Below are 27,937 nucleotides of genomic sequence, written 5' to 3'. Positions count from 1 at the left end.
ATATGCTCTTTACATAGTGGGCTGGCTCTTGTTCATTCTTACGTACAGTTTATTTTTAATCGTTATTACATGTCATTGCATCCTTATATATCTAATATGCTTGAAGTAGCGATGCTTTGTGTAATAATGAATGTAATAAAACCAAAAAATATATATGGACTTCACATTGAGCCAAGGAGATACATATATAAATCCTTGATTGAGCATGCTTATTATAGTATGATATGATTTAAAAGTATAATGAATTTTACAGATTGGACTTATCTTGCTGTATAAAATCATTATCAGTATCATATATATATATATAGTCCCTGTTAGATGTCATGGGCTACTTTCACTTATTTCATGCACATAAAATGAAACTAAACTGACGTTTGTTGTAAAATCTGAGTTATCTTTCTTGCTTCATAAAATCAACACGTTAGAATAATTTATAAAGGTGAAGGTAAGAAATGTCAGGATGCGAGGAATGAAAATGGCGGAGCTACATTTCGAAGCTCCGCTTGCGAAGTTTGAAAATGAGGAACTCGCAGATTACAGTGACTTTCAGGGTGTTGGCGAAACAAGTAGTTTACTAAACACAGACTTGCCCTCTGTTCCTGATAAAAACGAAAATAATGAAAACTTCGCAGAAACTGTGTCTGAATCACTGGAAGACTTGGTCAATACATTTGACGAGAAAATAACAAAATGCTTCCGAAATTTTGAGGAAAAGGTTGAAAATATAGCACCCGTACAAGTTCGGAGTCATGAAGAAATAGTCAATGACTGTCAGTAAGTATGAAGAACAACGGAATCTATGAAAAATTAATATGGGGTAGGCACTGCCTAAATCAGCGAGCACCCTGAGCTTTACCATGCATGTACCGTCTGTGCCAGACTTGTAAAAATATTAAAGGACATTACAAAGACTCAAAGAGGGGTCGACCTGGATGAAAGTTTTTTGCTTCACAAGTGTAATATCTTTATTTATATTTTAGTAGCAAGCAAAATCAATATTTCTATATTTGAAAATCTGTCTTGTTAGTTAATGGGGGAGTTTTTTTTCAATAAATGAATAACTCGAACAATTTTTTTCCAAAAAATACCAACCCCATGAGCATACCCCTTTCCCCTTGCTCTCAAAATGGTCAATAACATTATAGCACTTCGGAATACTTTACATTTTTTATCCCTTAAGGGTATCTCTAGCAACATCCATTTCAGTTTTGGCCTGTCAGATCCGTCTACAGATACGGGAGATATTACAGTTCTGCAAGGATGGATGTAAACAAATTTTAGGCGGCACCTGCAAATTCCAAACAAGAAAATAATTGCTTTTCCTATCTTAGAAAAGCCATGCTTCGATTTTGATAATATAATCGGAGTTATATTTTTTCCGAGGCGGGTTTTGGTTCTTGACAACAGCAACAGTTGAACAGCGGAGATATACATATGTACATTCATGGACATGTTTCCCTAAGTTTTTATAAACATAACATTCACTTCAGAAAAGATGAATTTATTTTTACTGTAACGTAATCTTAACCTATATTTTTTTATTTGTTTGGTTGATGGAAATCATGGATTTTCTCTGTAAGGACAATCACTTTTTGTTACTTCCGGGACATGACTTTTTTTTCGTTAGTATATTGGGGAACCTTAAGGAAAATTTAAAAAGTACACGTAATAACAGTAGAGCTCACACCGCTTCACAGCGCTCGCTATAAGCTATTCTTTTTGCATTGACGTCCGTACTAGACCATAGACATTTTCTTTTTTGTTTTTGTACAGTAAGGATAGTGTAAGATAGGAAGTAGGAAGCACACATAAGTTTTATGACTTGTATTTGGCGATCGCAATACTGGTACTGAAATTGTGTCTTTAAAACACAGGCTGTGAATTTGACAATGTTTTTTGTAGATTTTTCAAAGTTTGTTGCTGTGTATTTTGACCAGTTGCTTAGATTTGCATTTATGCATGCCATGTTGCAGTTATGATGTGGATTTGTATAAAACAAGTATACAGAAAGTTTCTGCATAGTATAGACACCTGATAAAAGACCGTTAATATTTTCTGTTTATTATTGTGATACCTATAACATCATAAAGTATGAATAACAAATTACAATATTTCAACTGCTCAACAGTTCCATTATTGAAATCACAGAGTTATTCTCATTAAAGTCAATTTAAAAAAAATATTGAGATATTTTGAGAATAACTTGAACAAATTAGTGTATAAATAAGTGCTTGTCTGTTCGATTTCACAGACGACGCAATCTTGGAAATGACTCAACTTTTACTGACTAACAGCTATACCACAGTGTGGATTATGTGGCTAGATACAAAGTTTAAAGTTTCTGATATTGAAACAAAAGTATTTAGTTAATTTTTTTACTAGTCAGATTTAAAAAATGGAACTATTAGGCCAAAAAGAATTATAGTCTTGTTTCCTGCTATCAGCAAGAAAAAAAATAGGGTAGGTAGGGAAATTATTTTATTTTCAAAAATATTTTACATTTAGTTAATGGGGAAACAATCTAGGCTTTAACAGTGCATCAGCCAAAGTAGCCAGAAAATGTTTAGGGTAGGTAGGGAAGAAGGAAACAGAGGTGTTTTTTTTAGCCTTAAGAAGCTTATCTTTTTTTGCATTCAGAAGTACAATATTATTGTATAAGGAAAGGTTCACTGGCTTATATTTGCTCTACCCTTTCTTTTTATATGACTAAAAAAAAATGTGGTTTCAAAATGATATCATGATGTCATTGTTGTACAGGGATCAAAATAAGTTTTGAGGAACTAAAAGCCAACTGGATTCCCAAATTTGAAAATGAACTAGCCCACAGAAAAAAAAACTTGTAGACCAGACTTTTTTCGTTAAATAATGACTAGGGCACAAATACACCTTTCATTGAGCCTTGGTAATTTCATGTTTTCTTATGCTATTGATTTTATAGCTGGAACACCCTTTGGCAAATTTCCTGGGCTTTCCTTTTCATTTTCAATGGCCTACATTTCATTCCTTCCTCTGTATCAAAAAGTCATGGGGTGTTGCTTTCCCACTCAGTGAGATATTTCCTTTTGTTCATATTCCTTGTGGTACTCTATTTTTTTACTCACCTGGCCAAAGACCATGTGAGCTATTGCCATCACTTGGCATCCGTTGTTGTCATCGTTAACAATTATACAAAACTCTTCTCCTCTGAAACTACTTGACAAATTAGAATTGAACTTGGTAATAATGTTCCTTGGTGTATCCTGCATAGAACTAATTTGGGGATTTTTGATTCGTCGAAAAACAGCTGCCGTTACTAAAAATAGAACACAGGGGTCAGACAGTAGTTTTTCACATATATCTCCTAAACCTTTAGGTTTAACTGAAATCTGACATGGGTTAAAGTGTTCAGCATGATGAGATCTCTCTGGTCAAAATTTTGGTTTTAATCTGTTAGGCCATGTTGGAGTTATTGCCCTTTTTCAATGATTTTTGCTATTTTGAATGTTATTTCTTTCAAAAATCTTCTCTGACACTACTTGACCAATTGAAACCAAACTTGGTATGAATGGGGTATCGTGCATAGAACTGGTGTGGGGATTTTTGATTCGTTGAAAAATATGTCCGCTGTTAGTAAAAATAGAACATAAGGATCAGACAGTAGTTTTTCACTTATATCTCCAAGACCGTTACGTTTATCCAAATTCTTTCAATATCTGAAATGATTCATATTATTTGGACTACAAAAGTCTTCAGACTCCTTGTAAGAGTTATTGTCCTTGAAAGGGGAAAAATGACTTTTTTGTTAATAGTTTTCAGTCAATATCTTGAAAACTATGATAGATTGAAAGAATCTTTCAATTGTTGAAAAGATCTTGTGATAAGTCCTACCAAAGACTTCTTGAGTCAAAATTGTTGGACAACTTCTTGTTTAATTTATTGCCTTTGAAAGGCAGAATTCAACAAGGTGAGCGATTCAGGTTCCTGGGAGCCTCTTGTTTCTGTTTCTCTTATTTCTGGGGCTTTCACTCCAGACTTGAATTTCCACATTTTCTACCAGAACAACCCAATTAATAATAATATAGCAATAACTAACAAGTGATATGGAAAAGGATAGAATGGAATTCAGCAGGTGGGCTAAAACTTGTTCCCAGATGTTTTCCAACTGTGTGCGGTTTTAAGTTGTATTGAACAAGTGACCAGTTTCCGATAAATAAAAAACTATCGCCAGCTGGGCTAGAGAAGGGTGCAATTGCCAGTTGGGCTTAAAGATAATAAAATTTAGTAGCCCGCACTGAAATTTAGTCACTATTGGCCAGTACTTGACTGCTTATTTTGATCCCTGTTTTAGTTACCTTGTCAGGCATCTGTAGACAGTTTGGTTGTCAGACATTATTTGGATCTTTATGAAATAGTACCATAAGGAGCTATACAACAAAAGGAAATTGGGATTTATTTCAAGGTTTGTGTTTGGAACTGTTAAGAAGAAAAGAAGTCAAACATGGGCAACCAAATTCCTACTTACATACAAATTCAGAAACCTTACATACATGTAAATGTTGATTTAATCTGTTGTCTTAGTCTCTTCCGAATAGTACTGGTGTTCAAGACAATACAGAAATCACCAAGAGTTTCCAATATAACATGAAGGATGGACCAAATAATGGTGCACATCTGTCACTCTTACCTTGTGGACACAACTTCTTTGGAATGGCTTGACAGATTTTGTTCAAATGTATTTTAGGATTGTTTATATAGACACTATACACAGTTTGTCATACTGCACTGCCATTTTGATTTGAGAAATTTTACTGGAAATAGGGGACTTAAACAGCATTTCATGCATGAACACTTAGTGACACTTTATGGGTGCAATTCCTCTGATACTGCTAAATAGATTATGTTCAAATTTTGTAGCATCATTAGGCATTTGTAGAATTGTTTGACACATTATATAGTTGATTACAGCTCAATACTTTTGACAGATTAAAGCTTTACTTCCAAAGATACAATATACATTTGTGTACAGAACCATTCTGTATATCTTTAGAAGTAAAAGATACAATGTACACGCAATCATTCTAAATATCTGTAGAAGTAAAAGATACAATGTACACACAATCATTCTGTATATCTTTAGAAGTAAAAGATACAATGTATATACAATCATTCTGTATATCTTCGGAAGTAAAAGATACAATGTACACACAATCATTCTGTATTTTTAGTTGTAAAAGATACAATGAATACATAATCATTCTGTATATCTTCGGAAGTAAAGCAACGCCAGGGCAACTATTTCACCCAAATCTCCCAGTAACGTAAGCCCTGTTCTAACACATAGCTTACTTGTTTCTAACCCGTACTATTATCAATTTGGGAGAAGTATTGAAATCCTTATTGTACAGCAGTTTTAATGATATACATTTTGTTTGTTTATCTTCCAAATTTTCTCTGTAGGAAACATACAAGTATGGTTCCTTTTTGTACTTATAGAATTCTTGTTGAAAGCTACCCGTAAAACAATGTGATATATCATGGACTTCTATAATCTAACTCCAATAGCAAGAGAGGATTTAATGTACCCTCAAGTTTCAACTATTAATTTTTGAGAATGGCATTTTGTGGTCAATTTTATCACTCACACTTCCCTCCAAAAATCAGTTGGGAATGGAAACAATATTACAATGCTGGAATTCTTAATAGGTTGAAATGTAAATGAATACATTTTTGTAAATGCATTTATGGCCCAGAACAGATATATATATATATATTTAATTCTAATAATAACTTATATGTTTTATGAGAATATATGCATGTTTAAATTAAATGTTGAAATATGTTCAACATCACCAAATGATGGTAAAAATTACAATAAATATTTTGGATAACCCATACGCTTCCTCAGCATTACAATAATGAAATACTATGTAATTCGATTTTTTTTTTGTTATGCTCTGCATCATTTTCAATAATTCATCATCTCATAAGAGTGATTGTTGGCTTTTTATCTCACATGGCCGTAGGCCATGTGAGCTATTGCCATCACTTGGCGTCTGTTGTTGTCATTAACAACATCTTCTTTTCTGAAACTACTGAATGGATTTGTATGATACTCAAGATAATTGTTCCTTAGAGTATCCTGCACAAAATGATTGTTTGGATTTTTGATCTGTTTAAAAACATGGCTGCCGTTACGAAAAATAGAACACAGGGGTCAGAGACTAGTTTTTTACATATCTCTGAAACGGTTAGGTTTAGCCAATATCTTTCAATTTCTGAAATGATCCTTATTATTAGGCCTACAAAAGTTTCCGGGATCAAAGTTGTCAGACGACTCCATGTAAGAGTTAATGCCCTTGAAAGGCAAAAATAATATGTTTTTAGCAGTTTTCAGCCAATATCTTGAGAACTATAATAGATAGAATGAAACTTTCTATTGATGAAATGCTCCTTATGATGAGTCCTACCAAAGTCTTCATGGAGTCAAAATTTTCAGACAACTCCTCGTTAGAGTTATTGCCTTTGAAAGGCAAAAATGTAACCAGAAATGTAACCAGGTGAGCCTCTCGTTTTATAATGATATTTATGTCTTTTGTAATTTAATGATTTTTATATTAAAGAAAAATGAATAATTAACAATTATTTGCTGACTATTTGTCGTCACTTAAAATATAAATACATTGGTAAAAAAGAATTTTTTTACTGTTTTTTTTTTTTTTTTTTTAATTTTGTTTTTTAAGAAATGCATACTCCATGTTATCATAGTAGGTCTGTACTAGCCTACATTTTTTTAGAGTTTAGAAAAAAAGATGTGTTTACCAGCCTACCCGCCTTTGACGTATTGTGAAAATACAGTAATTTGTTTCAAATTTTATGTACAGTATGCAAATTAAGCAGAATGCACTAGGTCAGTCATTGAGCCATGTTCACCCAAGACTGTATTAATATGAAAATAACTTACAAATAGTAAATCTGATTTAATTGAGTGTGTGCTAGTATGAGTAAGTCAAAATTCTGTAATCTCTCCTGCATGTACATGATATTACTAATAAAATTGTCTGTAGTTCATCCACTGATTTGCTCATGTTTTCGATCAATGGCTGTGAGTCAGACTTTTTATTGATTTTCTCATTGATGATATAGAATGCCAACATCATAGCATTGATTCTGTAGTATATCTTCAATTTATATTTGCGGGTGCTATATTGTACTTTATAGAGCTTGTTCTCTGTCCAAATTACAGTTGATTTTGGATAATGGACTTAAGAAGCAACTTTCAATTTTAGACACACTTCAGATTATTTACATGTACAGATTAACATTTTGAGACATCTTAATTTTTCAGAGTACAAATGTACATGTGGAGTGCAAGCAAAAGTATTTCTTTTTTAATGACCACAAAAAATTTGCTATTATTATTGTCATTTAGAAACATTTACAGGCTGTAAAGATTTTTGTGCAGAAATGAAGTGATTTGATATGAATTCTTTACCACTGGGAGATTTGGATGAAATTTAGGGTTTTGGTTTTTATGGTACAGAAATAAATGTACTTAAAACTGGCAATTTTATCATAATCATTAATAACTTTTTGTTAACTTGTTACATGATTTTATGTTACATGTATGTAATAAAATAAATACATGTAGTCTCATAATGGTATGGCAATGTAATATCATTTTTCATATACCTTTAGAATGGATCTTAATGAAATTGAATAACATGGTTCCATGATTGTTTTTCCTAAATATGATAAATATAACCTTGTACTGAGATGCCCTGTTTTGAATGTGATCTACATGTTCATTGAGGTTGTGCCTTGTGGAACTGCTGAATTGGGCTTCAAGTCCATATATTTGGAATGTGAACTCACAGGAGTATATTTCATGACAATAAAATGTGCTTTAGATTAAAAAAACTGAATTCACCCTGCTCTATATCTACTTCCATCTTCCTTTTGGTAAGCAGAGGACAGCAGATTGATTGCATATAATGCATTTAATCAGGCTATTGGAAGAAATTGCCATAAATTGGTTTTACCTGAAAACATTTTTAAAAAATTACCTGAGTTTACCATATATTAAAAACAACAGTTTGCTGTTTTGAAATTTTACTATTATGAGCATGTCCCTGACAAACAGGTACTGTACATTAATTTAGATTACTGACATGTATGCAATTAGTACATAGATTGACCTTAACAAACAATAAGCTGAAATTTTTAAAGAATTATGAAATCAATGCATATAATTACAGAACATGGTGGACATTAACAGGGAATTATGGCAATATCCTTCCCATAGATTGGTCTAAATCTTATGTCAAACAGATGAAAGAAAAGGTCTTACATATAGAAGAAGGCAAAGTAAGTTGATACATATGATGTAGTGTTTATTGCCACTGCCTTTAGGTGACAAGTACAAATGTATATTAGATTTTTCTGTTGTTCATATCTACATTATTATAATTTCTTGTGCCTTAATGCCAGATAAATTTTTGTATGACTGAGTAAATTTGCAGTACTATAGTACATCATATAATGGCATTTGCTGTCTTCAGCAGCAGTATCCTTAGACATTCAAAATTGAGAAGGCTATGATTAAATTATGGGGTTAAAACTTGAACTGTTCTGACTTATTGGAGAAAGAAGCAAGCAAGAAGCATTTTCTCGATGTCCTGTCTAACTTTAGTAAAAGTGTATGAAATTCTTTGCAAGACTTGATTTGATTTTATTGGTTGTGAACTTTATGAGAAATTTGGAGCCACTTTGATCTTGTCAACTCTAATCCTGTGTGGCAAATCAAATTCAGACCTTTATCAAGTTCGAATGATGCGTCCATACTTGTCCCAAAATCCAGAGTTCCACCCTTTGTCTTATCAAACTACACACTGTGAAGCTTATGTTGTCTAATGTATATCCACAAGTGGAGAAATGAACAGCTAACTATATATAACAAGTATTTTGATTTCAGGCAAATGAACCAATGAATTTAGATTTATCAGATGATGATGAGATAACCCAAGCATTAGATATGCATAGTTTAATTGTATCAAGTCTCCAACACCCTGACACTGAGGACTACGTAGCTACTGCTGAGGAAGTCATCAGTGAAATAGAGTCCATGATGCAGGTAAATGATGTAAGCACAGAAAAATTTAGGATGTTTGATGTTGTCTTGCTGTCATAGTCATTCATATCTGGACATTAACTTGAGTATGATTGTATAGATCTTTATGAAATTAAACCACAAGGTCACTGATGCCATACCAAAAAAGGAAGTTTTGGGTTGATTTTGGGGGATGGGTATTGAAATGTGTAGGAATTGAGGGCCAAAAATGGATCAGAAACAAGCATTTTCATTATGTTAAGACAAGAACAAGTATTTACGTGAATGGATCTCTTTGATATTGTACCACAAAATTCATACTACAGTACAGCTTGCAGCATAGTCTGACAAATACCTGGTATTCCAGGTATGAATCCTTTGAAATTGGTTCAGTTATTTGTAATATACAAATCATTAATTGATAAATAAATTCTGGTGTCTCAAGTAAAAATTACGGTGTCTTCCTCGAATGCCAACATTTTATTTGTTACCTATTCCTTGAATGCCAACAAAAATATTTCAATGGATGTTTATACATGTATTATAACAATAGGAGTTTTTATAACAATTAAAATGTGTTATAACTATTTAACTGTTGCGATTAATCAGTGAAGTCGATAAATGGAACATTATACCTTTTTTATATGGAAAACAGCAGAATTTTAAAAATATGTTAGAATATAATAAACCTGAATTATTAAAATTTGTAAAAATATAATAAAATTCTAACATTTTTTTACTTTTATTTTAAGAAATGTATAGATTATATTAAAAAATATTAATGAAATTCAGAAATTTAACATTGATAAACAAAGTCATGTGATATCAAATTATGGTAAAAAGAGCATAGTCCTTAAACAACTTACAGCAAAACTGATCTTCTACATTGTGTAGCAATTACAAATATTTCATTAAATAAGAAATCCGTACTTAGTAACTATTCTAGTACTAGTATTCTTGTGGTGAATTGAAATATTTTCAAGTTATTGGACTACAAAAATAATTCAAAAGTCTATCGCGCTATACATGTACATCTATGATTTTTTGAAGAAAAATTAAGTAGAAACAGCAAAAAAAAAATAATAATAATAAGATTTTAACAACTGGAATAACTATCTGAAATATGAACTGGAATAAGTCACCTGTAAATAACCTATCTGTTAATTAGTATAGATGTTTTGATAAGCATGTAACTTAGTTGTTATAACCACTGACACCATTCCTTGAATGCCAACAAAATTTTACAGGTAAATTGTCGGTAGATCAAAGGATGTTGGCATTCGAGGAATAAACCAAAATTACCTGTCCACCAGGACAGGTGATAGTAGAAATAGAAATTTACCTGTAAGGTAAAATCTGACTTTTAATTAGTGCTTGAAAACACATAAATGTGTACAAAAGTTAATATAATTTGTTATTGATATGAAATGAGCAATTAGAGTGATGTGTACATATATTTTCTATTTCTAATGTAAAAGGACTTTTTAAATGATAAATTTATTTGAAGATAAAAGAATACATAAAAAGCAAAGTTTCTGGAGTTCTTTTTTTTTATTAGGATTACATGCAGGTGTGTCAGTAAAAATCAAATGTAGGGAAAAGATCACAAGAAATATTATAAAGTTACAGTTTATACATGTACATGTACTGTGTATTTGGAGCTTTTATGGAAAACTGTAAAAGATAAAAAAAAATGTATTTTAATAGTCATTTATATCATTTAATGCTGAAATTAAATAATTCTATATTGTATTTGCATACATGTCTTTAAAGTTTTTATCCAAAAAAATAATTAAAGGAATGAAATATGATAACAAAACAGTTTTTTTATTGCCCAAGATATTTGGTTTCTCAATTCATCTATTAGTTGTATTGAAAATGGGGGAGGCCACATCTACCAGAAGACAACAGTATCCAGGACCTGACCTGCATAGGAAATTTTATTGCTTTACAACTCAATTAATAAATTGCCAATACACACCTCAATGAAAATAACTGAGAAACTATGGCTAAAATTGACATGTGCATTAAACCGTACATGTACCTACTAAGATGTAGGGTATTTTTGAGGATTATGTATGATATTAAGCATTGTAACACATCAATTTTTTCTTGTGACTTTTTTCTTATCAAATATTGGAACTTTTTTTTGTGGCTTTTTTCTTAGCAAATATTGGGACTTTTTTCCAGTGAACATAAAAATCAAATGTCCATGGAAATATTAAGAGTAAATAGAAATTTAATACATGTAATCAGTAGATTGACTTCACATACTATGTTATATTGCAAACAATGTCACTCAGGACTATTTTATATTTGTTGAGGAATAAAGATGCATATTATAGCCTATTATAGTAATAACTAAAAACATATAAATAATAAATGATATATTACAGTAATTATTTATCATGAATTATATCACATATCAGATTTTTAACCAATAAATAAAACCATATTTACTTTCTATACCACATATCATTTCAAAGAAAGTTTTGATTTTAATTGAAATCAAATTGTAATTACATGTAGTAACTTAAAGTTTTATAAAGTTGTTTTTATCATAAATGGTATATTCAATGTTAAATGTACAGTTAAAAATGTAAATAAAAACATTTTGGTAGCTTTTTATATGGGAATCTTTATGATCTTTTATATATATGAAGATGTCCACTGTGATGAATCAATTTTAACTCAATTTTTGTTGTTGTTGTTACTTGACTTTGCAAACAAATACAGTCGAACCTCAATGTGTCGAACTTGGATTAGTTGAAATCTTGGATAACTCGAACTAATTACGAAGTCCCATAAAAAAATCCCTTTACTCCAATACAATTTTACCTCGGATGACTCGAACTCAGATGAATCGAAACCTCGGATAACTCGAAGTAACCAATCAGTCCCTTTGATAGGACTTCGAGGTTAATTAACCCTGATGTCTTTAAGTCAACTAATTAGTTGGAAAACTGATTCCTTCATTACAAACCATGATCGAAGTGTGTTTTAACAATAATTAGCGTGGCTTTTAAAATTAATTTGTTGACACTCTTTATGGTTTCCACAATGCTTATTTATACTTCAATAGCAAATGACTTATTGGGATCTAAAGTTCAACATTTATAAATGTATGTGGAGAGTTTCAACAATTATTAGTAATATTTTTACTGAACAAAAGGAAGAAAATATTGCATGTCAGCCGCCGGTGAAGTACTTTTACATGTTAGAGAGTGCACCTACCATATGTACTTGTACAAGTTTGTATCTTTTTGTGGCATACTTTGTACCAAATATGAAATAAAAAGTAGGGATTGAAATTTACAATATAAAGGCTGGATCTATTATTGTCCTAATACTTTCCGTGTACATTAAAAATATATTTCGGCGCTCTGTGCTGAAGAAAAAAGTTTTCTCAAAATAAAAAGGCAGGACAGAAAATTTGATCCTAGCCCCCCCCCCCCATAAAATCAAATGGTTGCTCCCTAAGTAGATGTAGAAAACCCTATTATTTTAATGGCCAATCCTATTCCCATTTCTTACCTTATTCTGATAAAGGAGGGGGAATTCATGACCCACCTTTTGAAATCATAAGAAACATGACCCCCTTATCCTATTATAAAGAATTTAGATCATCTGTTTTGATTTTCTGGAAAAGCTTGATCAAGAAAATAATTGGCAGGCCATCCTTGTCGGTAAACATACATCCTGGTTGTAATGCTATATTATTAGGGTCCCACCTTAGGCGGGTCACCTTATAGTGATCAGTCTGTCTGTCCGCCCATAACTAATTCTTGTCTGCTCTATATCTACAGAACCTTTCTGATTTCATACTTTATACTTAACATGTATATTAACCAACACCAGAGGGTTTGTCATAATGTATGTACAACTTCCTAGGTCAAAGGTGAAGGTAAAAAAACTTCGGTTTCAGTTGACAACCCCATGTCCTGTGGTAAAGATCGTGTCCACTCTATATCTTGAGAACTGTTATGATTTCAAAGTTGATATATATGACACGTATATTAACCAACACCAGAGGGTGTGTCATAATGTATGAACAACTACCTAGGTCAAAGGTCAAGGTTAAAAACTGGTTACAGTTGACAACCCCATGTCCTGTGATAAAGATTGTGTCCGCTCTATATCTTGAGAAATGTTATGATTTCAGTGTTTATACTTGACATGTATATTAACCAACACCAGAGGTTATGTCATAATGTTTGTACAACTTCCTAGGTCAAAGGTCCGTCTGTTGGTCTGGATGTCCATCTGTCCATTCTTAACAAATTGTGTCCGCTTTATTTCTTGAGAACCATTGACAGCAGGGCCCACAGAGATGGCTCCCATCTCAATGATATCTAGTTTGTTCGGTGTTCCTACTCTGATACGGCATAGAATTTTTTTTTTTGCAAATGGACAGCAATCAGTCATATGCATGAGACCTAGAATTCAAGTGGACTAATAAATAAATTTTAAGTGAAGCAAGAATATTTGTGGAGATCGAATTTGTAAAAAATCATGATTTCATGCAAAAAATATATCCTCGAATTTCAGGGGAGGAACATTTGCCGAATTCACCCCTCTGAATCTTCGCCTGGATTAGATATTCTGCATAAAGTTTTTTCTACATTTTTACCTCAGTTGATGAAATGGCAAATTATGTTTTATTTGCAATAATATGGGACTATCTTTAATATTCCTCAGTTCAACTACTTGTCTGGATTAGGAAAACTAGGTCACATTCTCCAAGAAAAGAACATTGCTTTAGATCTCCCAGGACAGATAGACACACATACGGACGCTTGGCATTTAAGGAAGAATTTCCAAAGAGGCCCTTGAATCGTGACATCATATTGCTTCTACAATCGAAGAGAGATAAATCACGAATTTCGTGCAAAAAGCACTGTCACAAATTTATAATGATATAATAGTTTGCGCCATACAATGCACATGAACAATAGTGTGATTTTTCTTTAAGGGCCAAGACAAGCATCTTCATGATGTCAGGACAATAACTTGAATAATTGTGAATGAATCTCTTTGAAATTTTTCCATAAGGTGTTGTATAGCAAAAGGAGGGCTGTGATTAATTAGGGGGTTTTGAGACAAACTCTTAATGAATTAGGGGCCAAAATAAAGGCTTTTCATGATGTCCAGACCAATTGGTCCGGACAATAACTGAACAATAAGTGAGGAAATCTCTTTGTACCATTGAGTGTCTCACAACTAAAGGAATGCTATTATTGATTTTGGTGTTATTACTTGCAAGGGCCAAAAAGGGGGTCTGAAACAAACATTTTCATGACGACAGGACTAGAGAATTAATCTCCTTGGAATTGTAGTACAAGGTGCCTTAACACAAAAAGATTGCAGGGACAGATTTTAGGTGTTGTCACTTGAACTGATAAGGAAGGGTGGGCTAAAAACACACATTTTTCTGATGTACAGATGGTAATTTGAGTGAAAGGGAATGAAATTGTACTAAAGGTGCCATATCCCCTAAGGAAGGCTGGGATTGATTTTGGGGTTTCATGCTTCTTTAAGGAATAGTGGGCCAAATGGGGTTACAGCAATTCTGATTTTACTCTTTTCTTGTGTCAAATAATTAATCACAATCAAAATTCAGAGTTGTATCAAGCTTGAATGGTGTGTTCATACATGCCCAACTGTTCAAAGTTTGACCTCTGCTATTGTTTTAAGCTGCACCTGGCAAAGCATTTTTTGTTGTTTTTAATCAAATTGAATGAAGAAAAAAAATAATAAAAAAGAGATTCATTTCCAGAGATTCTTTATATCATAATTTACATGAAGATCTGTTATTAACAGTCTGCCTCAGAAGCACTTGCTATCTTGTGAAACATTGTATACGAATCAATAAATGTATTGGCTATAATAATACACCAGTGCCAAAAATGCCTGGATTACTAAAGCATTACTTCTGATTTGGTTAGATGTATTTTGCATCTATTATCATTTGGTCAACGTGAATACTGAAAGACAGCAAAGAGCGTTTTTCTCACAAAAGTTTCCCAACAGGAATTGCTGACTATGACAAGACTTTTCCGTGCATTTCTTTTGCACTGGGAAATGGAAATCTTTATGCCCTTCATGAATATAACCTTTAATCTTGAGGGGTCAAATACAAGCATTTTCATGTTTCCATATAATAACCTATGCGAATGTATAATAACAGTTTAATTGATTGAGGAAAATTGGAACTCATTTTTTGGGTTATGGCCCTAACTATTTAAAAGAGAGGCTGAAAATCTGCAAGTTTTGATTTTCAAGCAAGTATTTTATTATAATTCAATGGATTTTTATCACACTGCAATACCTACTAGGTTCCTTATTTTAAAAGGAAGTTAGACAGTCAGAGAGTAGATGTTCCAATTCTCATGACAGGAGTATTCTCGCCAATGTTCTTGCTTAAATAAAATTTCTCAACAAAAATCTGGGTGAATTTGCTTATTTTAGTACATGTACTTGAACAGTATTCTTTACTGATGACTTTTTTGTGTGACAAGCTCTAGAAAACAGGAAACTTGATCAAGCTCTCTATGTTAGAAATCAAACAACTGAATTACACTGGAATCCTGGATAATGAACTAGTTGACTTGTTAGTGAAACTTTGTGCAGAATAGCTGCGTAAGATCAAAGCTTATGTTAGGTCTCTGTCTGTAAGGCAGCTACCACTTACTGACTAGATATGAACAAAGTACCGTCTTCTGATTGAGGACAGGCCACTACCAACTCCAAGGGCATCTCCACAAAATCATGAATATTGCTCTTCAGATTTGTTTGTGGAGAGGCAGAGCAGGGCACTACACACTTCCTTCAGTCCACCTGGCTTTGAGAGAGAAAAATATGGCTAATACATTTGTACCATCAACAAAGTTTTACAGATCTGTGGATACCTTACAGAAAACCACCAGATTTGTAGTAAAGAAGTCTGATACTCAGGTGTAGAGCTGAATAATAAAAAAGTAAAAGAAGGTCGTTTTTGAGAGCACAATGTCAACAATGCTTTTGATATTTGATCTTGAAAAAAACTGCCTGTACAAAGAGGATGAAAAATCTGGTGGGGGTGGGGGGCTTATTCTTTATCAGTAGGGATTAAGATACACCTTTTCTTGACATAATGGAGATGAGGCAAATTTTTCAATATTTGAATTTTTGTACAACCGAACCAAACTGTTTGTTTACAAGAGTGTGACTGTTTTTATGGTAGAAAGAGTAAACAAGGGAACCAAAATTCAATCGGAAATCAAAAGAATATAATCCAGGGACAAGGACCAGACATGGAAAAACAGACATACACAACAAAGAACATAAATTAGAAATTAGCTATTATGAAATTCTTTAGTGATAAAGAACAGATGGCTGTTAATGTATTGTTGAATATTTTCTCATATAAAAAACAATTTTTCACAGAAAATGTAATTTAATTATGATTCAAAAAGCAATACTTTTTCATGAAACCTATGTAAAAATATCAATATTTTTCATACTGAATATCATCTGCTGCTGAGACCCACTACGCATTTTATAATATTTCCGTTCTTAAACTCTTGAAATGGAATAGGATGGTGATAGAAAATGAACACAGTAATAAAATGAAGCTTTATTGAAGAACAAAACTGTATCAAGCACAATTAATTAATTAATGACATGCTCTAAAATACTAGGCATACTTATGTCTTTTTGTCTAAGTTGTTTGACACTGCCCTTAAAATGCAAGTTGTGGTTCTTGCTGATGTTTGTCTTCTGTCTATTGACAAATGTTGTCTTAGAATTTAGGCGAAACATTCCAGTTTCAAATGAGATGATAGGAAGGCTTTAATGGAGACCATCACGGTGATAATGAAAATGCAAATATGGTTTGAACAAAATGAGTACTTATCTAAAAAAAGGTAAATCATTATTTTTGGAATTTTGTTTCAGGATGGACCATTAAATGGTGATGAAGAAATAGATCCAACAACATTAGATGTAGTTACAGTACAACCTGATACTGATCCTGTTCCTCTTCTTCCTTCATATACAGAAGCAGGTCAGAAATTTTATATGACCATACAATTTTTCTGGTCATATGATGGTATGACCCTATTTTTTTCCCAGACTTTGTGATAACTTGAATATTAGTAAGTTGTCAGATATTGATAACATTTTACATAAAGGTTAATTACCACTGAGGAAGGTTAGTTTTAATTAGGGGATTATGACCTAATCCATTCAGGAATAAGGATATGTATAGGGGATAACAACAAACATTCAGATTTCCTGACATTTATCATAAGGCAGTTTATAACCCTTTTTGTAGGAATACATGTAGTTGCAAGCATTTTATAAAATTTAACTACATAACTCATGATCTCTTTAAATATATTCCACAAGGTTCCATACCACCAAATTAAGACTGGGATGGAATAAAGGCCATAAATATATGTTCCTGGCTTAAAAATGTATGCACCTTTATGAATTTTTCTACTATATTTCATATCACAAAAAAAGGAAGATGTTTTAGGATTTAAAGGGTTATGGTCCTTTGGCCACGTATATTTGAACCAGAATCTAATTCTTTGTAAAAACATTCAATCATAATCCAAAATCAGATAAGTATCAAGTTTGGATGTTGTATGTAAACATGTCCCAACTGTTCAGGGTCTGCAGTCATATGAAGATGTGTCCGCTATAGCAGTTTTGTTTGTATTTTTGCCTCGGCTATTTCAGCTTTTGCTAAATACCCTATCATAGTTTTTAAGTGATTTGAAATATCTTTAAAATACCTATTTTGTTTTGTGGTTTTTAAATTTTATATCATTCTTTGGTAACACTCATTCACTGTACTTTCTTGTAGAATTGAAAGAGATGTCATGTTCAGCTTTAAATGAAGTATTAACAGAATATGAATTAGTGATCAAGGAACTATCAGAAATATTGATACGTGAACTTGCTTTGAGAGATGAACTTGAGTATGATAAAGAATTAAAAAACCAGTTTATATCCCTGCTGCTGACAATCCAAAAGAAAAGAAGGGATTCTAATGTGGATAAGAAGAAAAAAAAATCTAAAAATTCAACTAATGCAAGCAATAACCCAGATAATCCAGTCAGTTCTGTAAGTACAAATACATTTTTTTAATTCCTACATTGAATAAATTATTTTCCAAATAAAATTAAGAAAGGTCAGAATTTATTGTTTTACTGCTGATACATTGTATATTCAATGTGTTTTGATACTGTTGCACTGCCATTTCGATTCGTAATTTAATTTTATATGGGAGTTCTTTTGTGAGTGTGATACTTAAGAGCACCAAGTGGAAAACCTCATGAGACTGATTTGATTTTTAGTATTTTAGAACTATTAGTCTCTGTATGTTCTTTTCCTTGTCACACAATTTTGGTTATACAAATTTTCTAACAAAGTTTTATGCCTATGGCTTTAGGCAACAGGAACATCAATTTTTACTCTGTAAGCATCTGTTTCATAAATTTTCTTCACAATCCTTCATGAGAAAATTTTTTTCAATTGGTCAAGCATCATCCTTATACTGTTTAAAATTCTGATGAATTTAGAGATGGCACATTACAATTCTTCTATTTGTGCATGTGACACTACTCTTTTAAACTGCATCACCAACAGTGAAAGCAGGTCTAGTAGCCGCTCGACATCTGTTTTTTTTTAGGGGTACCTACTTTGTTTAATCTGTTCCTTAAAAAGTATTAAAACTTTGCACAGTGATGATATACAAATATTGAAGATGTAAACCTCCTATCATAAAGAAGTTTGATAAATATTTTGCTACATTTTAGCATGGTGAACTTAGCTATTTTTCAGCAGTATTTGCTATCATTAGGACATTACACATGGAAATTAGTTACTCACACTGTAGTTTTTTACTTTGCTTTGTGTTTATATACATATTGAAGAAATTTATGGGCTGGCAAAATATTTGACAAGAATGCATTGCAGACATGTATTGTTCTTGTTATTTGTATTGCACTGCAATTCTTTATCACTGAACAAACTTATAATGCTGATTCTCTTTACTACTTTATTGAATTAAAACCTGCCTTTTTATCCTTTACTAAATGACAGTTGTCCATTTAATGTTTGTGGTTTCTGTCAGACTTTTGTCTTTGAGAGTTTGCCCCTTTGACAAAGTCTTTCTTTAGTTGGAGAAGTGTTGACAACTATACCATGTTCTTTTCAATAATGCACACTGTGTATGTATTGGGGGTTTCAATGTAACTCTTTGTTGGGGTACACAATCTTATCATTTTTTTAATAAATCAGAATGTAATATTTACACTTTTCATATTACTGCAAAAATTGTAGTGTCATATAATGGTATGGGGCTGTTGTTGAGGTCCACATCACAAAATAAAAGTTGGTTTTGTTAATGAAGTGGTTTGTTTAGGATTATGGGCCCAAAAAAAACCATTTTCTTTCCCAGGTTTCTAGACTGTAGTTTGAGAAAAAGTTTTATGATCACAAGGGTACAAATAAGAATTTCTTTAGTTTCATTAAAATGTGAACTAAATAGGGTTCCTTTTATCTCCTGTATTTATTTTTGTATTTTTTATGCCCTGTGTGGGTCTGGGTGTCAAAAGAATAGACCCGCAGTAGCACTAAGCTTGTCGTAAAAGGTGACTGAATAGTGCTCAGAACCCTGGCCGGGGGCTAGAGCACTCTGCCCACAGAGAAACTGGGTTGAGTGCCCCAGGTGGTGGAATGGGGTAACCCTAGCATGTTATATGCTGGGATCGTTAGGCCATAATACGGGAAACCTGATCGCAAACTGTAGTGGTGCAACGTGTTGGGAAAGATGCCATGTTCTCTGCTTATCAAAGAATCCTTCCGTGGTATTCTCCTGGAGTAGGAACCTTAGGGCTCTGCCACAGTAGGCTAAATTGCCCGACCCTACATACCTCTCGCTATTTCTAGTGGCAATCAAAATTTGTTGACCCTTTATCCTTATGTCTCATCCCACTTTTCATTTCATCTTCATTTCATCTTCATTTTATCATCCATTTCATGTTTATCGCCTGAATATAGCTGAAATATTGCTGTTTGGGCGTTAAACCCCAACAATCAATCAATCAATCAATCAAATTTGTTATAGTTCATTGAATACTGTCATTCAGGTCAGAATCTTTTGCTGTTTAAAATATTTAAACACAATCTATGTTGTTCAGAGCTGTATCAAGCTTGAATGTCGTGTCCATACTTTCCCAAATTATTCATTGTGCGACCTGTAAGATAGTATCAAGCTGTGCCCTACACATTTTTCCCAGTACATTGTAATATTGTTAGAAAATGTACCGGTATGTATTTCACAAATGTTATGTCTCTCACTTTTTTCCCATTACAGTTCTTGACTACAGTTATACCATACCATTCATTTGGAGGACCTCCCACTTCAGAACAGCTACAGATATACATTAAGAGTAAGTGGATTGTCACCCTGTCTCATGGGATTTATGATTAAATTGAAAAGATACTTATTGGAATTGAACAATACCCAGTAATTTAACTCCACATTACTGAATACTACAATTATTTACATCTGTGATTTACAAAATAAGAGGACTCAGATGTTTTAAATATCAGGACTCTGAAATATTGGGAAGATAAATCAGAAATAAATAAAATCATTGGTCCAAGTTTTGACTTATTGATACTTTCTTTATGAAAACAAGCTATGTCTTGTCCTTTACTAACAAACTACAATGTATATACATGAAGATGGACCAAGTGCAGCAAATTTTCCCTTCGAGGAGAATGGACATTACAACAACCTTTTATCTAGATGCTAAAACTAATTTAGGTACTTTAACAAAACCATTCAACAAAACCATTCTTAACCATGTAGGCCTACCAATTGAGAAATAAACAGGCAGACAATCAAGGTCATAGAAATATCTTGGCAGCAGTATTTTACAGAACTGCAGTGAAAACAAGTCATCATATGGATTTGGTTGATAATTGGTTTCAGACTTTCAATTTACAAAATTGGGAAGTTTAGTAGAAATGCATGTAGATCACCATGAACAATCAGATTTTCATTTCTGTGAAAGTTTCTCATCCTTAATCTACATATTGTTCTACTTATGAAGGAAAATGCAACAAGTGTTGTAACTGTTTTTTTAGATTGAAAATTCAGAACACATTGCATTCTCATTCATTTTGTTAGGGATGAGAATTTTCTGGGGTATTTTAATCCAATTGCTCTCAGTATATATATTTTATCCTGCAACTTAGCTTCCTACTATACAAATAAAGGGTGTTGAATAATGCAAAGCTTTATTCCTCCACTGCATAATATTGTCTCCTGGTTACCTTTTCACTAATGAGCAACGTCAAAAACAGGAAACAAGTAACAAGTTGAAAGGTGCCCTGGCCAACTGCTTAAAAAATTAAATTATTTTGACAAAATTTGCATGTTTAATTTAGAAATGTGGTTGCAAGATTTAAAAAAAAAGGACATGGCCGAAAATATCAATATATTTATTTGTACTAGACTTGAAACCATTAGATTAGCTCAGGGAATCTTTGCAACCAGTCTGTTCCTAAAGCTTATCAAATAAATTTAATATTTTCTGGTAATTCACATGTATATTTAAAAACCTGTGGTTCTTCTATTATTTTATATTTTTATGAGCAAGCAATTGCAATTTATAGAAAATTACCATTAGTACACAGGAAAAATTGCAGAAGCATATGTTTGACATATGTTTTTCATATGATTAGGACTCCTGTGAAAAACATAAGTTTAAGACTAATACATTTATTATAAAAATGTGAATAGAAAATTGTAATTATATGTTGTCCATATATAAGTATGGTTGTTGTATGATTTCATGTACTTTTTCATGCACAAAAATAAGTATTTACATTTTGATTCCATTTGTTTAAACATTATAAACTTATATATTCTTGCTGTAAATCTAATTTTTGTTTTCCACCAACAGTATTAAAAGCAATTAACAGTGACAGCCCTACAGTACCAACACTTCTAACAGACTACATTCTTAAAGGTATAGTTTCATTTTCCTTGGGCACAGCAAGGTTTTCCCCCAGAAAGTTGGTGGTCTTTTCATCTGTATTTCTGTTCATCTGTGCTACTGCACTTCTATCTGTGGGGCATCACTTCTAAAAGCTTTTTTGCATTTAAACATTTAGGATTAGGAATGACACCTACAAGTATTGATTTTTTTCGTCAGAGAGTCAAAGTTGAAAGTCATATGCACTTAAATACAGTATTTTATTTGTAAAAAATTGTTTCTGAGGCATATATCTGAAAGCTTAAGTATTTTTTTTATGAAACTTAAATAGGTTCACCATTTAGGGCTAATGTGTACATCTGTTCAGTTTAAGTTTCAAAGGTGAAAATTCAAGATTACAGCTACTGTAAGACGTACAATTCTAGCTTTTCAGTATACTAATAGGATAATTAATTGGAAAGAATGAATAACCAAAATACTATGATAATTAAAAATGACGGAAATGATCTAAAATATTTTTGTCATTTATGAAATCCTTTTGTAAGTGGCGAAATTGACGAGTGGTAGCTAAATCACTGGTATCATGTGCCAAAGAAGGCCTAGATTTAACAAGTGTGTGGAATGTTGTTACGCACACAAGTTAAATCCTCAAGCTTTCTTGGCACAAGTGATCATTTTTGGGTTATTCGTGATTTTCTTCATAATTTATCGATATTTTCAACATGAGTTTTAAATTCTATGATTGGTGGATTGATATCAAAATTGTGGCATTTTGGCAGGAGAAAGTTCAAAGTGAAATTACAGAATTTATTTCAGTGTGGATTATCGAAATTTATTACACTGGGAAAATTTGATAAAACACTATTATCTATGCTATAAATAAGTTTCCTCTAATTTTCAAGTGTTTTCTTTTTAGCTCACCTGGCCGAAGGCCATGTGAGCTATTGCCATCACTTGGCTTCCGTCGTCATCGTCGTCGTCATTAACAATTATACAAAACTCTTCTCCTCTGAAACTACTTGACTAATTAGAACCAAACTTGGTATGAATTATTCTTGGGGTATCGTGCATAGAACTGTTGTGGGGGATTTTTGATTTGTTAAAAAACATGGCTGCCATTACTAAAAATAGAACATAGGGGTCAGACAGTAGTTTTATAAATATATCTCCTAAAGTTTAGCTGAATTCAGACAGGGTAAAAGTGTTCAGCATAATGAGATCTGTCTCTGGTCAAATTTTGGTTCTAATCTGTTAAGCCATGTTGGATTTATTGCCCTTTTTTCAATGATTTTTGCTATTTTTAATGTTATTTCTTTAAAATAATCCGCCATTACTATAAATAGAACATAGAGGTCAGACAGTAGTTTTTCACAGATATCTCCAAAACCGTTTGGTTTATCCAAATTCTTTCAATAGATCAAATTATCCATATTATTGGGACTACAAAAGTCTTCAGACTCCTTGTAAGAGTTATTGCCCGTGAAAGGGGAAACATGGCTTTTTTTTGAAAACTATGATAGATTAAAAGAAGCTATTAATTGTTGAAAAGGTCTTGTGATAGTCCTACCAAAGATTTCATGAGTCCAAATTGTTGGACAATTTCTTGTTTAATCTATTGCCTTTGAAAGGCAAAATTCAACAAGGTGAGCGATTCAGGCTCCTGGGAGCCTCTTGTTCTATAGCACATCTATTTGATTGCAGAAGTCTTTTTTTTTATTACCAAAATAATAAGATATTTACATGATTAAAAAAAAATTGTCACATAATGATATCATGCTTTTGTTGTCAGTGTGGTTTGTAGATGGTATCCAGACAATAACTCCATATATAGATCTCTACAAAATTATACCACATGGTGTCAAACATTTGCAATCAAAATTCACAGCTGTATCAAGCTTGAATGGTGTGTCAATGCTTGCCTTAACCGTGCAGGGTCCAATATCTGTGGTCATAATAAATTGTGTACTGCAAAGCATTATTCAGTCTTAAAATATGAATTTCAAAACATAAATTAGGCTTGTTGACATTCTTGATCAATGAATAAGTAGTATAAAATGAGCGCATAGTAGATATAATTTTCTTTTGTGGTTTAAATGGAAAAAAAAAACAGGGTAAGTCAGTGTTTTTATTAGGAACAATATGGAGACCAACTTAGATGTTTCAAACACCTGTCTGGTTGGTTTAAGTGAAAAAAATTATATATCATTTGATATAGAATTAATTTTTTATTTGTCCTTTTAGGAAAAAAATCGTGAAATCACTGTGGAAAGAATTTGAGAAATATTTTTCTTGTTTCAGTTTTGTGTCCAACTTGAGAAGTTGTAAGACATTCTAACAGACAGATGAAGAATTTTTCATTCGTATAAATGTTGCAGTATTTTTGTTTTGTATATGTTGAAGGCAGCGCTTTGTTTAGTGTGAAAAATGGTAATTGATTTTTAGTGCTGGTTCTCAATTCCATTTAATTTTTCGGTTTTGCTTGTTTATCAAAATGAGCTGCCTCAGATTGAATCCACCATATCATGAATGAATGAATTAAACAGGAGACAACAACATTTTAACAAGGTATACAGATGTTTTTTTTGGATGAAGTCATGAACAAATTTCCATTAAAAATACATGTATTAACTATTATTTGAAAAATGCTAAAAACTAATTTTCAAGCAGTTTATTTCTTTCCTGCTTGCATCAAGAATTCAACTTCATAAACTTGAGATGTTTCTTTTTTTCTTCCAAATGATGTAAAATGTTTGTAGCTATGTAGGTTAGGTATGTACTTTGCTCTTGTCTGAAATTCTATTATTGAGGAGGAATTTATTATTCCTGAGGTATCAATATACATTTTTTTTTTTTTTTTTTTGGTCATACCTCGAATTCTAACATTCTACAAAATGTTTGTAGGACTTTGAATTCCTGGTTTAGCCAAACAACCTACTAAATGTTTTAAATAAAAACTTAGACGGTCAGAAGAAATCCATGAATTCATAAGTCTAGGAAACAACAAAATTTCAGTACTCCTTGAAAATTGATACATTCACAGTATTATGTTTGTCCTCTTATTCTTCTGATTTACCTGTGATTAGTGTTATTTTAGTTATGTTTGATTTAAAATGTATGACTGTGATATATGTACACTTTAATGTTTCATTTTTGCATTGACCTTTATATAAAACTCTACCCTACACATGATATTAGTCATGGACCAGGGTCAGTCAAGTAGTCTGATTCTTTTATTACCATTGAACTGCAGCCATAAAAAAAAATGAAGCTTTTAAATATACCATCTATCTAATTATATGCAGTAATGATAAAAATATACTCCCATACATTTACTCTTGATGTCCTGTATGCTCTTAAATGAGAAGTGCCTAAAATCTGAAGAACAAGTATCTACTTAAAAGTAAAATGCATCTTAGCCAAAATGACCAGGAAGTCTGAAGTTAAATTATACCTAGACATCAGGTATACTAATTTCATAGGCTTTCACAGTGTTTCACAATTCCATTAATCATACTGAATAGACACTATAAATATGTAAGAATATCACACAGTTCTCTACTTAAAAAATGTTAAAGTTGTCTATTTTTGCCCTTCAAAATTTGAAGCAACATCAAATGAAGAAATTTTGTGATAATCTGCCTTTAAATATAAATAATGATGCATGCCTAAATATTTTTCTCTTATGTTTACTACTTACTTCAAACTGTGATTATTTTAGCCTGAAATCAAATTTTGTCTATAATTTTATTGTGTTTAATCAAAATAATAACATCCACCTATTTTACTATGCTGTATTTACTATGATGTATTTGCTGGATTTTATCTTCCCTTAAGAAATTTGTATTGTTTTTTTATTGATTGTTTTGTTACATTTACACTGCCAATATAAATTGCTTGAATATAAACACGTAATAAAGTTTTATTAATTGGATGTAAATAGTCTTATAATGAGTGATTAATGTATGAAAAAAGCTGCTTTTAGTGTTTTACAGACAGTTGTATTTACATTTGTTATTGCAATTTTAAACAGGGAGTAACTAAGCTGTGACCAATGGTTAATAAGCTTTATATTGTATATAATTGGGCAATGTGCAAATACATGACATTTTATATGATATTATGTATAATGTGGTCTCTGAATGTATGTTGTGAGCTGTGCATGAAGTGATTTTTCAGACAAGAGTTTATGTTTTCACTTTTCTGTCTAGATTTTTTTTTGTGGTTGTCATAACATTACTGGTTCAAGTAGTTCATAAGTAAGTACCAGTAGCTGCGTGAATGTAAAAGAACCTCTTTTTTGGGGGGTATCTATTTTCGTGACTTTCAGGAGGCTGAACTAAAAAAAATACCCAAAAGAATGATTGAATAGTCAATACAGACAGTTTTAGTCATGAACTTGATATACTTACATGTTTAATTTTCCTGCTTACAATTGATTTATTAAGTTCAGATTGCAAAATATATTTAAAGAATATTTAGTACTGTTCTTTTTTTAACATTTTTTATGGGTTTGGAAAGGATTAACCATATGGCCATAATTTTATGATAATTTATTTGCATAAGAACTGCTTTGGATCTATATGTGAAAGACAACAAAAATCAGTACACCTAATATGCCACAAAATAATATAACTGTATGCTTACTAAATTGTTAATAAATTGGTGAAATGTTGAATCTTTCTTCAAATGAAATATGATTTTTTTTTTGTATTATTTACTACCTCCTTATGTAGTGTTATTATAAGAAAGTTACAGTATCATAAAGCAGTGTCCATTAAATTGGGAAAGTTACAGTATGATAAGGCAATGTCTTTTGAATTAATGGAAATTATCATATAAAAAGGCAATGTTAATTAAACTTTGGGAAGTTACAGTATAATAATGAGGCAATGTCCATCAAGTTTACTGTAAATAAACTGATTTGCAATAGTTGGTTGAATGTAAAGTTTGCTGTCAGTTATATTGTAGAAATCAGGTATATGCGCAGTTAAGACTATCAATTGGGTTTCAAGAATTTGTGACTTACCCCTTTCCCATCATGTTATTGCTTACAAAAAAGTTTAATTACATTTCATTTAAATAAGGGTCTTCCTTATGTACCGTTTTTGATTTTTTTTTTTTTTTCAGTCTAAAAAAAATGTTACTTAGTTCTTCAAAAATTCTTTAATGGAATTGAACAATTATCTTGATGTATGAGCAAGAAGTTGAGACTTGCCTATACATTATTATATTGACATTTTACCAGTAGTGTACTTTCAATATGTTTTGTACTCAACTGATATATAGTTTCACTGCATATTGATGTCTCTTGTGTTTGTAATCATTTACAGTACAATTAAATCTAAATGTTTATTTGTTTTGGTCATATTTCAGGCTTATTTAGAAATACTTCTACTCAATGATGGCTTGTTTGCTCACCTGGACGTAGAGATCTATCAGACTATATGTCCAATAATCCTTTGTCATATTTCAAACTTGACTTCATTTTTAGCTGACCTGGCTAAAGGCCATGTGAGCTATTGCCATCACTTGGTGTCACCATTGTCATCCGTCATCATTAACAGTTTTTTTTTCAAAACTCAAAAAAAAAAATGTTACTAACATTGAATAACATCAACATTGTGAGATAGGCAAGGCATAACCTCCAAAATCAATCTCAACTTTCCTTTTAGGGTGTTGCATTCAGAGATCTGTTTCTTTTTACTCAAGTTATCATCAAGATATCAGAAATATGCTTATTTCTGGTCCCTTTGAATTCTTAATCAGCTTAGTCACAACCTTCAAAATCCATCCAAAACTTTTTGTGGCATGACACCAGCTAGTACTGTTTAAAAGAAATCTATTAACTTCC

At 32.0% G+C, this 27,937-nt stretch overlaps 1 protein-coding gene across 2 annotated transcripts; it reads left to right on the top strand.

The window, feature by feature from the left end:
- Positions 1–441: 441 nt before the first annotated feature.
- Positions 442–27,438, top strand: LOC148624286 (fasciculation and elongation protein zeta-2-like). Of its 2 annotated transcripts, none has more exons than XM_088566947.1 (8): positions 442–774; positions 8,235–8,343; positions 8,951–9,109; positions 17,021–17,129; positions 17,937–18,196; positions 20,454–20,529; positions 22,054–22,119; positions 24,385–27,438. In XM_088566947.1, exons 1-8 carry the CDS (start codon positions 461–463, stop codon positions 24,399–24,401), a joined length of 1,110 nt encoding a protein of 369 aa, XP_088423073.1. In that variant the 5' UTR covers positions 442–460; the 3' UTR covers positions 24,402–27,438. The 2 variants fall into 2 exon arrangements, with proteins under 2 accessions (XP_088423073.1, XP_088423072.1); XM_088566946.1 differs by having other exon boundaries at positions 8,951–9,118.
- Positions 27,439–27,937: the final 499 nt, after the last annotated feature.

Source organism: Perna viridis, chromosome 2, assembly GCF_037379345.1.
Source record: "Perna viridis isolate PV_CMFRI_1.1 ecotype Kerala chromosome 2, ASM3737934v1, whole genome shotgun sequence".
Taxonomy (NCBI): Eukaryota; Metazoa; Mollusca; class Bivalvia; order Mytilida; family Mytilidae; genus Perna; species Perna viridis.
This window is presented reverse-complemented; position numbering and strand designations above follow the sequence as displayed.

Bases quoted from the DNA above. Each gene is read 5' to 3' on its own strand.
- LOC148624286 (XM_088566946.1), top strand. From the start codon at position 461: ATGCGAGGAATGAAAATGGCGGAGCTACATTTCGAAGCTCCGCTTGCG. The intron at 775-8,234 runs GTAAGTATGAAG...ATATAATTACAG, and splicing joins GAAATAGTCAATGACTGTCA to AACATGGTGGACATTAACAG. The intron at 18,197-20,453 runs GTAAGTACAAAT...TTCCCATTACAG, and splicing joins CAGATAATCCAGTCAGTTCT to TTCTTGACTACAGTTATACC.